Source organism: Anguilla anguilla, chromosome 12, assembly GCF_013347855.1.
Source record: "Anguilla anguilla isolate fAngAng1 chromosome 12, fAngAng1.pri, whole genome shotgun sequence".
In the NCBI taxonomy this organism is placed as follows: domain Eukaryota; kingdom Metazoa; phylum Chordata; class Actinopteri; order Anguilliformes; family Anguillidae; genus Anguilla; species Anguilla anguilla.
The window spans coordinates 26,713,194-26,727,858 of record NC_049212.1 but is presented as its reverse complement, the minus strand read 5'-3'; the positions used below and the strand labels follow the sequence as shown (position 1 = coordinate 26,727,858).

The 14,665-nt window shown below is 40.0% G+C and overlaps 3 protein-coding genes across 3 annotated transcripts in view; 2 read left to right on the top strand and 1 right to left on the bottom strand.

Moving 5' to 3' along the window:
* LOC118209567 (CD209 antigen-like) overlaps positions 1-14,665 on the top strand; it is a 91,804-nt gene that overhangs the window by 29,180 nt on the left and 47,959 nt on the right. The window lies entirely within an intron of this gene.
* LOC118209565 overlaps positions 1-14,665 on the top strand; it is a 107,441-nt gene that overhangs the window by 72,444 nt on the left and 20,332 nt on the right. The window contains exons 22-23 of the mRNA XM_035385001.1: positions 8,557-8,582; positions 9,613-9,736. Coding sequence (XP_035240892.1) covers positions 8,557-8,582; positions 9,613-9,736 — 150 coding nt within the window. The remainder of the gene's footprint in view (positions 1-8,556; positions 8,583-9,612; positions 9,737-14,665) is intronic.
* On the bottom strand, positions 872-4,124 carry LOC118209570. The gene is made up of 2 exons (XM_035385010.1): positions 3,764-4,124; positions 872-2,287 (listed from the first exon to the last, which is right to left on the bottom strand). Exons 1-2 carry the CDS (start codon positions 3,777-3,779, stop codon positions 1,692-1,694), a joined length of 612 nt encoding a protein of 203 aa, XP_035240901.1. The 5' UTR covers positions 3,780-4,124; the 3' UTR covers positions 872-1,691.

Genomic DNA, 14,665 nt, shown 5'->3' with positions numbered 1-14,665 from the left:
ACTAGAACTCGGTTCAGCTAAATCATGCTTAAGCAAATAGTCAACCTCATTGCGCAACAGCTGCTGTTTAATAGGGTTCACCCTATACGCATGTTGTTTAATGGGCAAGTTACATCCTACTTCTATGTCATGCTCAATGACAGTGGTGCGACTGGGCACGTCTTGGAAAAGGCAGGGATACGACTCAACCAAGTGAATGATGTCGTCTCGCTCCTCACTTGACAAATGAGGTAGATTATCTGAGAGGGCAACAAGCATTTCAGAATTTGTTAAACGGCCTTCAACAACACATCGTGAGGGAACAACAACTTCCTCCGCACTCTCCTCCGAGAGTGGTGTAATTGTCCCTAGCATCCCTTCCGGGCACGAGGTAGTGACAGTTAGACAGACAGAGGAAGACGAAGGATGAGAAGGCGGAGTTTCAACATCGCCAGCAGCAGTTACCACCGAGGGCTTTGAGCTAGCGTGCAGTACCAGGTCAGGAGGACTCGAAGGTTGTCTTTCATAGTAGGGCTTGAGCATGTTAACGTGACAGACCTGCGTACGCCTCCGCCTATCAGGGGTAATGATCACATAGCCGCCGTTCTATCACATAAGGCCCACTAAACCGAGCCTGCAGGGCCGAACCAATGATGGGCAACAAAACCAGAACTTTATCACCAGGTTCGAACCGTCTGCTTTCCGCTTTGCGATCGTACCAGGATTTCATTTTTCCTTGTGCGATTTTCAAATTCTGCTGCGCTAACTCACAGGCTCTGTGTAGTCTGGAGCGGAACTCACTCACATAATTCAGCAGGTTATGCTGAGGGCTGTCTTTTACCCAATTTTCCTTTAATAAGGTCAAAGGACCGCGTATTGGACCTAGATCAGCAGGACTGAAACCTAAAGACTCCTGTACTGCCTCTCTAGATGCAAAGAGCAGCCACGGAACACCTTCCTCCCAATCCTTACCCAGCTCAAGACAATAAATGCGCAACATCGATTTAAGGGTCTGATGGAACCGTTCCAAGGCCCCCTGACTCTCTGGATGATAAGCGCTGGAAACATTGTGCCTAATCTGGAGCTGCTGAAGGATCTGTGTGAATATGCGCGACATAAAATTCGAACCTTGATCACTTTGAATGATCTTTGGAAGCCCGAACACAGAGAAAAACTTGGTTAGCCCACGCACAACTGTTTTAGCAGTAATGTTCCGTAAAGGAATAGCCTCGGGGAACCGAGTAGCAGCGCACATGATTGTTAACAGGTATTGGTGTCCATGTCGTGACCTAGGGAGTGGCCCTACAATGTCAATGAGGACGTGCTCAAAAGGTTCACAAATGACTGGTATCGGATAAAGTGGAGCAGGCGAAATTGTCTGGTTCGGTTTTCCACCTACTTGACAGACATGGCAGGATTTACAAAACTGGGCTACATCCTGCTTCAACCCAGGCCAAAAGAAATGTCGGAGAATGCGACTATAGGTCTTGTTTACCCCCAGATGCCCAGCTAGACCATCATGTGCCACACTCAAAATCTGTGGTCTATAACCCACAGGAATGACAATTTGGGAAACGACATCCCACTCATCTGAACTAGTGCGTGGCCTCCATTTCCTCATCAAGATGCCATCTTTCAAAAAGTAACCCTGAGTAATTGCATCAATGTCCTGATCAGTATGGACGGTCTCATACAGAGAAGTAAGTGAGGGATCAGCGCTTTGGGCAGAAATGAGTTTCACGGGCTAAGGGCACCTCACTAATTTTTACACTCTCCACCTCCACCGTTGGCAATGTCACAGGAGCAGATAACGGAGCTGTGGGAGACACAGACATGTCAGGGCACATGAGAAAAGTATGGCTCAGATCAACTTCTGTATCCTCACTCTTAACACTGGACTGTAGTTGTTTCACCATAGAGCGAGTTAGCACACAGGTAGGAAAGACTTCCGGATACATTTGGGCACATTCATCAGGACCTTCAGGCACCAGGGGCACAGGGACAACCTCAGGTGGTGTTGAAGAGTGCCCCCACACATTTCCCCCGGCCAAATCATTACCCAGGAGGAATGTAATGCCGGGCACTGGTAGGTTTTTACGCACCCCCACAACAACATTTCCAGTGATCAGGTCAGAGATGAGATGGATTCTATGTAAAGGAACATCAACAAAACCCATCTCCAACCCTCGCACCAGTACATGCGTGCCAGTGGACGTTTTCTCAGAAAGGGGAAGCACACCATCCAACAAGAAGGACTGGGCTGCTCCCGTGTCACGGAGAATGCGTACTGGCATGTTTTCCTGCAGACCTGACAATGATACATAGCCATCCGTGATAAATGGTGCATACTCCGTTTGAGTGTCACAATGCTCATACTTACGAGTCTGAGAATCTTGCTCCTTAAAAAACTCAGTGTTTGACCCGACCATGTCGAAAGGAGACTGAGAGGAAACAACCAAACCCATAGGTTTAACATCTTTCTTCCTCTTTTTAAGAATAAAACAATCTGCAATCATATGTCCTGTCTTTTTGCAGTATTTACAGAATAAATTTGTCTTATCAGGAGTAGAACTGTCACTTTTAACAGCCACAGTAGCCTCCGCAGGACGAACCTCAGAACGGGGGAAACGGCCTCTGGGCTTATACTTACCATGGTCTCTCACTAAATGTGACCTTATGAGTCAAGATAAACTCATCAGCTAGCACAGCAGCATCAGAGAGCTTCAATACTTTGTGCTCATGCAAATGGGTGGCTACAACATCAGGCACACAGTTTTTGAACTCCTCTATGAGGATCAGCTCACGAAGTTGATTTTTTGTTTCTACCTTTTGAGAAGTACACCACTGATCAAACAAGATCTCCTTCTCACGGGCGAAATCTACATAGGTATGTTTATCTAGTTTCTTACAGTTCCTGAAGCGCTGCCGATAGGCTTCCGGCACTAGCTCATAAGCACGCAGTATTGCACGTTTAACCAACTCATAATCCCGACTTTCATCGGATGGCAAAGAAGCATACGTACTCTGGGCCTTCCCAGTTAACACACATTGCAACATAAGAGTCCACACGTTATTAGGCCATTTCAAAGAGGTGGCCACACGCTCAAAATGAGAGAAATACGTCTCTACGTCTTTTTCAAAGAATGGAGGTACCATTTTAATGTGTCTGCCCACATCAAAAACAGGAGGAGAGGCTGGAAGTGAGGAATTTAGTCTCAAGGTTTCTAGGTCTAATTTTTTCGCCTCAATTTCCAGCTTTTTTGATTCAATTTCTAATTTCTTGGACTCAATATCAAGCCGTTTAAGCCTCTCCAGTCTTATCGACTCATCACTGACCCCTGTGGGTTGAAAGAGAGATTCAGTCTCAAACTCCTCCTCCTCCACCTTCTCAGCCATGTTTGAAAGTTCTGGGAGAATGTTTAAATCAATGAGAATAGCTTTTACCGAAGCTTTAACGTTTTCCTTAATACGCTTCTCACCGGCAGTAACTTCAATATTATAATGGTGTGCAAGTACCAACAACTCGTCTTTAGTTAAATACTCAAGTGCCTCCTCTGAAGGAGCCTCAATAAATTCATTAACTCTGGACATTTTCAGTTAATTAAACAGACGGGTTAAACAAACGGAATGCAATGGGCACTGTCTGCAGGGGATTAACACACCACGAAAACAAAATGCGCAACTCAGCACATAAGGAAATTAGTAACACCGTGATCACAGACGGAACCAGCGGCATTAACAAGTTCTGACACCACAGAACAACGTGACTTAAGGAATAACCTACCGTCACTCAAATCCATAAACAAAACGCCGGATCAGGCGAATGTTTATTGATAGTAGCCTAGAAGTGGCAAATACTAATGACAACAATGTAGCACGCACTAAAACACGGAAGTAGCAAACAAATTCGTCAATACAGGCGTCACTATAGCTCACGGAAACTTTAGGTATTCAGATCAACCCCAAAGCCTTAAAGAGCCAGTAATCGCCCAGCACAACCGCAACTTGACGTAAGGGAGTTTTGCTACCTATCCGATTACAAGTGCGAGTTCATACCACCACAAGAACTGCTATAATGCTAAACGCAGCAATTAACGAGCTACCTTATTGAACCCCAAGTCTACCAAATGTCGTAATTAGAAAAAAAAAAAAAAAAAAAAAACGACACAATTATCAACTCTTCGTGATAATTACCGAACTAAATCCCGTTCCTCTCAGCGGACATAACGCCCAAATAAACAGACAGAAAGCAATAATTATCAAACGAAGTGGAGAGTATGCCACCCAAGGACAACGTAGACCTGCGTGAAATCGCTCAACCTCCTATTCAACAACATACACCGGTCTCATTTCTCTCTAGTCTTCAATAGCTTACCGGACTCGGAGCATATTAAACGTTGAACTCGTGAGTGCAAATGGGGAACCCTCAAGAACCCACACTCCGAAACGAACCCCCACCGGGACGCTATCAAAAACAAAAAAAGATAAAACAAGAAAATGACAAACAAATTTCTAAATCGGGCGAGTACACGCAGGCCACACACTCGGATGCAAATACTCACCACCACGAGAACCGAAGAGAGGGAGGGCAATCACATACTAGAACAGTGTTGACATGCGACTGATTCTCTAGGCTAGCCTACTACCAAATACCAAGTCCAAATCCAAATATCCAGGGGTATCGAATAAAGACCCGGGTTCAGATCCCGGACGAGCCCCCAATTATGTTACGGCTAGCCACAGGCAAACAACAACATAAAATGGAGTCTAACAAGAGAGATTCAACAATAATGATTTAATCCAGAATTTAGACAAATTTCACAATGCACTTTGAAGATAACTGCAAGTATCCACATCTCAGTACAACAATGAATGAATTTAGTATAATGGTAAATGATGAGGTAGCAAACAGATGGGGTGATCCTCCAGGCCCGTCTGTGTAGAGGACCCAGCAGGATTACAGGGCTGTAGTATATATATCCTAGTCTATCAGGTGCAATCTACTTGTAACAGGTGTAGCTCTTCCCACTGCCAATCACCAATTAAGCAATCTGAGAGCTACAGAGAGCCAGAGAGAGAGAGAGAGAGAGAGAGAGAGAGACACACACCCCACATACACCAAGACATAGGGGCGCACATAACAGTATACAGGGTAGGTTGACTGAGCATGCATGTTCTTTTACAGCAATGCCCTGTTTCACACACACTTAGATACCCAACCACACAAATAAATTACATAAAATCAGTAACAAAATATAGATAAAAACATAGTAAGTTCAAAAACAGTCGTAGTGACCAATTGCATGAAGTTCTCTGCTTTTTATAACTGATTTAAATTCTCAAAGAGTAACCAGGTCTGTGAGCCGACCCTCCCTCTGTAAGCTATTCCAGGCAGATAGTGCAGAGAACTTTGACAAATGTACATTTACAGAGAAACTCGATTTATTTCTAAAGTAAAAACCCAACTTCAACTTGAGTTTCTTAACCAGATGTTGGAATGATAGTTAAACGAGAGCTGACCGTCAAGTAAGAACCGTAAGTATAGCTAGTTACAGGCTCAATGGATTGGCCTTGTAAAATGGGAATAGTTTGGTTTAATGATGTGTACTAACTATTTTAGAAAACAATAAGCATGGCATCTTGAGTTGGCATGTACTTTTTAATGACAAATAAAACCATTAGTGGATGTTCCCAGTAGGTTTGTATGTGACATGTTATGTTATGAGACTTTTTGAGGAATGTTCTTGTCCTGTTATCTCACAACCAAACAGAAATCTATGCTGAGTCTCCCCAGTGTTCTTGAAATGTTTAGTGTTAGTTGGGGATATGTTTATGTGTCTTCTTTTAAGTCAAAGAGACAAAATTATTTTGACATAGACAATAACTATTCTATTTTATTATATATTTATTTATGTATTTTTAAGTGCTTTCCCACTTTTTTCCGAGTTTGAATGCATCTTCATTGCTTATTGCTGAAACCTCGTTATCGTTTCGGAAGAGTGCAGAGAAGGATGTGGTCTCCTCCAAAGCACAGGATGTCAGCCACTGCTTCTTATCACGCCGTAGTCCAGCCCTAGCAGAGGGGAGTTGGAGGAAGACACTTTATGTGCAGCTCAACAGTTGGACCACAGGTGCCAGATTGACCAGCCCTAGTGTGCGATTAGATTCTGTCTCAAACAGTCTTTTCTTTGGGTGATGTCAGTTGTGCATCTCTCTGCAGGGCTATCAGTCACAGTTCCTTAACAAAATGAGTCACACAGGAGCCCCGTACTCTATTCTATTTTGAAAGTATAATAAGTACAGCTTTGTGAAACTGATGTGACACCAAAACAAAATCTCAAGTTTTCTCCTTCCTCTCCTTCCACAAGCACTTCCTCTGGTTCCACTGTTTTTCATATTACTCCTTCTCTCTTCCCCTCTCGATGTGTCTATCCCATCCATTTTAATGCTGTCTTCCATGCCATTTGAAAGTGTAGGTCTAGATGTAACACAGCAATTGTTTAAACGTGTTAGTGTTAACAGGAACACATGCCCTTTAGTGTGTGATGCATCATTCAACAGGAAATGTTAACTTTTGATGACAATGGTGAGACAGCGCAAACACACACACACACACACACACACACACAGAAACAATATATTAGAACAGAACCTTATCTGACCCCCAATGGGCAGAGGCTTACATCCCACACACTTGCTTTTCTTCTGAAGAGGTGATAGTTTTTTCACCACAAATAGTCACATAAAATTGAGATAGAAATGGAGTAGGCCCACACTCTTATATTCAGTTATGAGTGCAGGCCTCCTGTATTTGGTAGTTTCGTTTGCAGTAGTGGATTTTTATTTGCTGTTGTAAAGCTTTAATTTACTGCATTATGTTTGGATTGAAAAAAAAGAAAACTAGCAACAAGAACAATATAAAATATAAAATTGACATTCTGCTTAACTGGTTTGTTTTCTTGACCACAGGGCGCAGTGGGCAAAGCTCACATCCCTACAGACGGGCTGCAGTGTGTCTGGGGCTGCTGTGTGCTCTCTTATTGGCTGCCACATTAGTCCTGTGTGTCCTCTGTGAGTAACTGTCTGCGTCTCTTTACTGTCATTTAAAAGTAAAAAACGGATCGGTTTTGCCATTTTACAAATTAATATCATATAGTGGGATTCAGGGTATTGCTTCTGGCCAATCCCTTTCATTTTCATCCAGCTGTTTATGCATATTCTATTAAAAAAATATATTAATTATACATTTACAAATAATAAATAAGTTAGTACATAAGAGCTAATATGTGATGTTGATGCCTTGATCATTGCTGGTCATTATTTTTTTCAAAAACCATTCAACATTCTTACCAAAACACAGTTTGACAATGTAATTGAGACATATTTTTTTTCATTCATATATACTAAAATAGTCTTACAGAGCCCAAATAAACAATGGTTATTCATAATTCTCCAACATTGTGTAAAGTAATAAAAGTAATACATTGATTTTACAACACAATTAAAATTTCACTCATCAGGGAACTATTCAATGTTGGAGAGAGACCTGGAGGAGCCCAGACGCAATTGCAGCACCATGAATGAAGAGAAGGTCCAACAACAGAGTAAGTACAATGAAATATTTAAGAAACTCCCCTTTTTGGAGCAGTACTGTGCCTCCAGTTCACAGAGTGAGTGGTGCTACTCTGTTGTGCATCTGCAGAAAAGCATTTACATTTACACTATTACATATGAAAAGGTAATTCTAAGAGTCTGTTGCCTGTTCCTCCTGTGATCCTAGTAAACTGTCATTTTAAAGTAAGAAACAAATCTGTTCTGTCATTTTACAAATGAATATCATATAGTGAGGTTCACATATGCAGGATATTGCTTTTGGCTAATCCCCTCTATTTTCACCCAGCTGTTGATGAGCATTTTATTTTAAGAAAAAATAAATATTTATAAGTAATAAATAAGTTGCGACATAAAAGTTAATATGTGATGTTGATGCCTTGATCACTTTTGGTCATTATTTTTTTCAAATACCACTCAACATGCTTAGCAAAACACAGTTTGACAATGTAATTGAGACACATTTAATTTGGACGAGAAGCAAACACTTCATCCTGAAATGCATTTTTTGTTGTTGCATGATTGATCTATATTGTAGTGTTGATTCTATAATTTACATAAAAAATGTATATATTTAAAAAAATGTAAAATATAATTTGTCACCCATCTGTATATAGATATTTATTCATTCATATATACTGTTAAATATATACTGAAATATTCTTACAGAGCCCAAATAAACAAAAAGATTGTTCATAATTCTCTAACACTGTGTAAATTAATACATTGATTTAACAACACAAATTTAAATCTCACTCAACTTTTAAATTTTTTTTTTACAAGTATGCCTATATTTCTTCATTCACAGTTCACAAACTTAAATGATGAGATCAGCCTATGGCTTTGAGCTTCTGTTTCCACAATTTAGCACAGTGGTCTGTGTCATCCTGATAAGTGGTCATATTTTTTGATAATTGTTTTCTAAGGATTGCCCTTCTCCTTGTGTATTAAATACAATTCAATCAGGCAAATATTCAATTTTGGAGAGAGAAATGGAGGAGCTCAGAACCAGTTGCAACACCACGAAGGTCCAACAACAGGGTAAGTACAATGAAATATTTAAGAAACTCCCCTTTTTGGAGCAGTACTGTCCCTCCAGTTCACAGAGTGAGTGGTGCTACTCTGTTGTGCATCTGCAGAAAAGCATTTACATTTACGCTATTGCATATGAAAATGCAATTCTCAGAGTCTGCTGCTTGTTCCTCCTGTGATCCTAGTAAACTGTCATTTTAAAGTAAAAAACAAATCTGTTCTGTCATTTTACAAATGAATATCATATAGTGAATTTCACATATGCAGGATATTGCTTTTGGCTAATCCCCTCTATTTTCACCCAGCTGTTGATGTGCATTCTATTTTAAGAAAAAAGGAATATTTATAAGTAATAAATTAGTTGCGACATAAGAGCTAATATGTGATGTTGATGCCTTGATCACTTTTGGTCATTATTTTTTTCAAATACCACTCAACATGCTTAGCAAAACAGAGTTAGACAATGTAATTGAGACACATTTAATTTGGACGAGAAGCAAACACTTCATCCTGAAATGCATTTTTGTTGTTGCATGATTGATCTTTATTGTAGTGTTGATTCTATAATTTACATTAAAAATGTATATATTTAAAAAAAACTTAAAATATAATTTGTCATTCATCTGTATATAGATATTTATTCATTCATATATACTGTTCAATATATACTGCAATATTCTTACAGAGCCCAAATAAACAAAAAGATTGTTCATAATTCTCTAACACTGTGTAAATGAATACATTGATTTAACAACACAAATTTAAATTTCACTCAACTTTTAAAAATGTTTTCCCCTAGTATGCCTATATTTCTTCATTCACAGTTCACAAACTTAAATGATGAGGTCAGCCTATGGCTTTGAGCTTCTGTTTCCACAATTTAGCACAGTGGTCTGTGTCATCCTGATAAATGGTCATATTTTTGATTATCCTTCTCCTTGTGTATTAAATACAATTCAATCAGAGAACAATTCAATGTTGAAGAGAGAACTGGAGGAGCTCAGAACCAGTTACAGCACCATGAATGAAGAGAAGGTCCAGCAACAGAGAAAGTACAATGCAGTATTTAAGAAATTCCCCTTTTTGGAGCAGTACTGTCCCTCCAGTTCACAGAGTGAGTGGTGCTACTCTGTTGTTCATCTGCAGAAAATAATTTACATTTACACTATTACATATGAAAATGTAATTCTCAGAGTCTGCTACCTGTTCCTCCTGTACAGGCAGAGTGTGTGGCCCCTGTCCACAGGGCTGGTCACAGTTCTCTTCCAAGTGTTACTACTTCTCTAATAAGAAGAAGAATTGGTTTGACAGTCGCAGTGACTGCATTAAAAGCGGAGCTGACCTGGTGATTATAGAGAGTGAAGACGAACAGGTAAGGCTCTGTGAAAGAATTAATGAATGAAACGGTGAGTGAGTGGTTGGAGATAAAACTGGCAACATACATTCATAAGTAGCCACTGCAAATGTAATTATGTTTCTCATCTTGTGTTGGTTCTTACAATCTAACGTGTTCAATATTAACACTATGAGTGAATCGCATATATCAGTCGGGTGTGGCTCATGCTGTAGCTCAGTATCTCTCAGATCGAGGAAGTGTCAGTGTGCGCTGTTTGTCTCTCAGTGTCTACATCCACAGAGAGAGCAGTGAGGGTCATTCTGTGCTTGTTTTCAGCGGTTCATCACCAACATAGCAAAATCCCATACCTGGATTGGACTGAGTCGCTCAGAATTTAAGAGTAACTGGCTCTGGGTGGATGAAACCCCTCTGCAGAAAGAGTAAGAATTCTTACACAAAAATTAAAATTTAAATGATAAAAATTATAAAATTATAGACAGACACAATCCTGTATAATTTGAAACAACATCTAGGCAGATCAGAAATATGAATGTTTTTCTGATGGAAGCCAGTTTTAGGTTTGTGTTACTGCAGTGAAATATGTCACTGGATATATTTCTGGTTATGATAGTGCATATGTGTACTTTACCCTTTTTATCTTTAATATTGTTCTGTTTGTATGATGAGGTTGATTTAATGAGTACAGTTAATCCAGAATTATCTTCCAACAAGATATATAATTACGCTGTTGAACTCTCTGTATCACTGACGGCAATAGACAGAGAATGAGAAGGAGTCACTGTATCTCTGTAGAAAACCGCAGAGAAGTAGAGCTTCTGTGTCTCAGTCTTTGCTTTCTTTACAGATTCTGGGAGAGTGGAAAGCCAGATGATCAAAGTGGGTATGATTGTGCCCTGATTGCCCCTGAGAAGAATGCATGGGATGCTTATAGATGTTCTAATAAGGAGCAATGCATCTGTGAAACGAATGCTCTGCTCCCCTAAACCATTGTATGTTTTTGGTTATTTTACCTTGTGAGAGGCAGTTGAACATGGCAGGTTTGACAGTCAAACACAGGACCAATAAGCAGACCACAATGTTGCCGTTTATGTTGGAAATAAATACATACTGCTATTTTAACTAGAAATGTGTCTGTGAGACTAAGCTTTTTTAAATGCACTGAAATGACTGTACATGCAGAGTATATTGAAGCTATCACATTATTTGTTCTGGACATACTGTAAGTTTAAAAAAATTAAAGAACATATATTTAAAATGGTCCTCATTATGTGGTTGTGATACTGTACCTTTACATTAAAATTGAGAACAGCTGTCACTTTGCTACTAAAGTTGATGTTTTATGTGTTCATTGTGTAAAAGTATCTGCTAATAGAAAGAGCTCTCAGTACCTATTTACTCAGTATCTCATAAAGGCTCTCCAAACAGAGGCTGTGACCTAAAGCCAAAAACCACCCATACCCACAAATAAACAAGTGTTATGTGACTCTAGGACTTAAGTAAACTGCACGGTTTCGTGCTTGTTTAATTAAGTGCTCAAACAAAAGCAAAATGAAAATCATAGCAGCACTCTCGGTGTTAGCTCCTGGCCTCTGCCCCGAACTGTGGAGAGCAGCACGCCTTTAAGCACCTGGGCTGATTAGCTAACGCAGCCCAGGTGCATGTGCTCTCTCCACCAGCCGGCGCAGCCGAGACCGATCCACCTCTCCGGCGGACCGACTGCTACAGTGACATAACCAATAATGTCACCAGGCTAATGGCTAACATTATAAAGGGTGAAATTAAACATGCTTATTCAGGATGCTAGGCTAACTGTGACATAACTCATGATGTCACTTGATGTCATGAAACAGTCAAAATCAATCCAAGAGAAGTAAGTCCCCTTGCCTCCTATTATAATGTCACTAAATATATAGCAAATCATGCATTTTATAAATTAAACACAGTGCGTGCACACGAACACACACACACACACATGCACACACACACACACACACACACACTCTCTCTCGCTCTCTAACACACAAAACGGACATTTCTATTCAGTTACAAATTGATAAAAATGATGAATGCTCTGTTAAATTCATTGATGGTTAGTATTGTTTAACCATACAACAGAAACAGCATTACTTTGCCACACTGACATTAACTTTGTACTCATTGTTATGTCAGGTGCACACTAATGTTTAATGTTATTCATTTGAGTTTAAAATATTGTGAATATAGCTCAGGAAGTAAGAGCGGTTGTCTGGCAGTCGGAGGGTTGCTGGTTCGATCCCCGCCCTGGGCATGTCGAAGTGTCCCTGAGCAAGACACCTAACCCCCAACTGCTCTGGTGAATGAGAGGCATAAATTGTAAAGCGCTTTGGATAAAGCGCTATATAAATGCAGTCCATTTATGTGAAAGTATATTATTTATGCATTGAGTATTAAAGTTTAGAAATGAAGAAATGCCATTTTGTTTATCATTTTTGCCATTTCTTTCATTATTGCTTTTGTACTCATAAACTGAAAGGTAACACTGCCACCCTGTGGCTGCATATAAAATAGGTTTTTAAAAAAAACTCAGAATAGGATAAGTGTGATAAAAAATGAATATGAAACGTGAAACAATGGAAGACAGAAATTAAAGAAGAGTGCAAACCATGTAAACATGCAAACACAAACCAAAGCAAAGAAGGTCCTCGCTATTATTTGATCACATCTTTTTTTATTTTTAGAAATACTGTTTTCTAAGAAATACGCTGTCGTTCTGATGATGCTGTTTTATTTGTTGTTTATTGGTGATCACAAAGCCGGTACTTCGGTCTTGTACATGCTAAGCTGCTACTCAATCCTGGCCCTGGAACTGTAGCACAGCTTTCTGTGCTATATCATGTGTCACATCTGGAGCAGGAGAAAGGCATTTTAATTGTGTTATCGCGGGATCAACAAGATGGAAATCAATCTCAGAAAAGATTGTTCAAATTTTAGTGTGATTTCATCATGTCTCATGAGTGTATTCGAAAATTTGAAAAACTGGAAAATTTTAATTAGTGCTCTTATATTGTGACTATGAACCTGTGTAAAAATAATAAATAGACCAGCTGTAATCACATTCTCTTTAGAACTATATTTTCTTTTTTCTACCTTTTGCATTTTTTTCATTTGCATAAAGTTAATGCTTTACTGGACCATTGCTGTTTTCTGTGTTTGATGCTGCAATTATTGTCAGCTCTTCGTTTCCCGATCAGAACTGGAGAACTTGATTCGCTCTCTGCTGGGGTGGAGTGTCATTAAACAAACACTTTGAAGCTGCAGTGAGTACAGGTATAGCCTACACACATTTGGATATGCAGTGCTGTGTGTGGCTGTTTTATTTTGGTTGAGTTCACCTAATCGAACTGATCAAGCAAGAGAGGGGTGAAGTAGATGGCCAATGGGATGAGTACACAGTGTGCACCCATCACTCATGGGAGTCGTAGTATCATGTAGTATTTCATTTCAAATGGCTTTTGGGGGGGTGGCGGGTGTTAATGTCGAGCCCTGATCAGCTTCCTGATCTCTCAATGCGAATTTATTTTCTGTTCAAGTACCACAGACCACAGTGACACAAAATATATAAAAAGCAATACTGGCCAGAGCACTAGCAGAAGTTGTCAGAAATGGCAGCATCTACAGTCTCCAAAGATTCAGAAGGCATATACACTGACCTGGCCTCTCCATACCAAGATGTGTACAGCACACTGGGTCAGACCTCACTCAACAGCCCAGGAGCTCAGCACACAGGTAAGAACACCTGCACAGTGTATTAAAGAGCAGCATAATCAAGAGGTCATTGTCGCTTTTAAATGAGCTTGGGGAATCTATTGTTTATTACATCAGTAGCACGAAGGGAAAACAAAATAGAATAAGAAAATTATTGCATTAAAGTTTAATCCTCAAATGTGAGCAGCGAGCTCGTAGCTCTGAGCTTGCACCTAGAGCCCAGCTCCCAGCTCCCAGCTCCCAGCTCCCAGCTCCCAGCTCCCAGCTCCCAGCTCTCAGTTTGCTGATCCGAGCTCGCACCTCGCACCTTGGAGCTTGAGTGAGCTCAGTGCTCCCACCTCGTAGCTCTCTCATCCCAACTCCCAGCTCTCAGATCGTACCTATCAGCTCACTCTTGCCAGAAGACCTCTTGTGTTATCGTATGCACATTTAATTTGGAGAAATATTAGAACACAGCAATTATTGCAATTTGCATCATTGTAAGATGCAAAGGGAGGTTAATGCTGGAGTAGACAATTTTTATGTTAGAATATATTTTTATTACATATAAATGTTAAGAGTCCATTAGAAAACGCTTGTTTGTGTACAGGGGTTAAACAGGGTGTTATTCTTGGGTAGTTTGTGTGGAGCTCTAGATAACTAGGTTACGTGTGGCAGTCGACCCATTTTGTATCACCATATTTATGCATTGACTTAGCCACTGGTATGTTTTCATTCATAAGACAATTTTGGGAACTCTCCCCAGCTACCTTTCTTGTTATTTGACCCAGAATTATGGCGCATACCAGTTAGGATCATGCTTATTTGATGTTTTTAAATAGAAGTAGGCTTATGGATTTTAATTGCAATTTAATTAATGGATTAAGATAAACAGCTCATATAAACGGTGACACTCATCTGAAAGCATGGACATTGGGTGGGCATGTAAGTTGCAGAAAATTG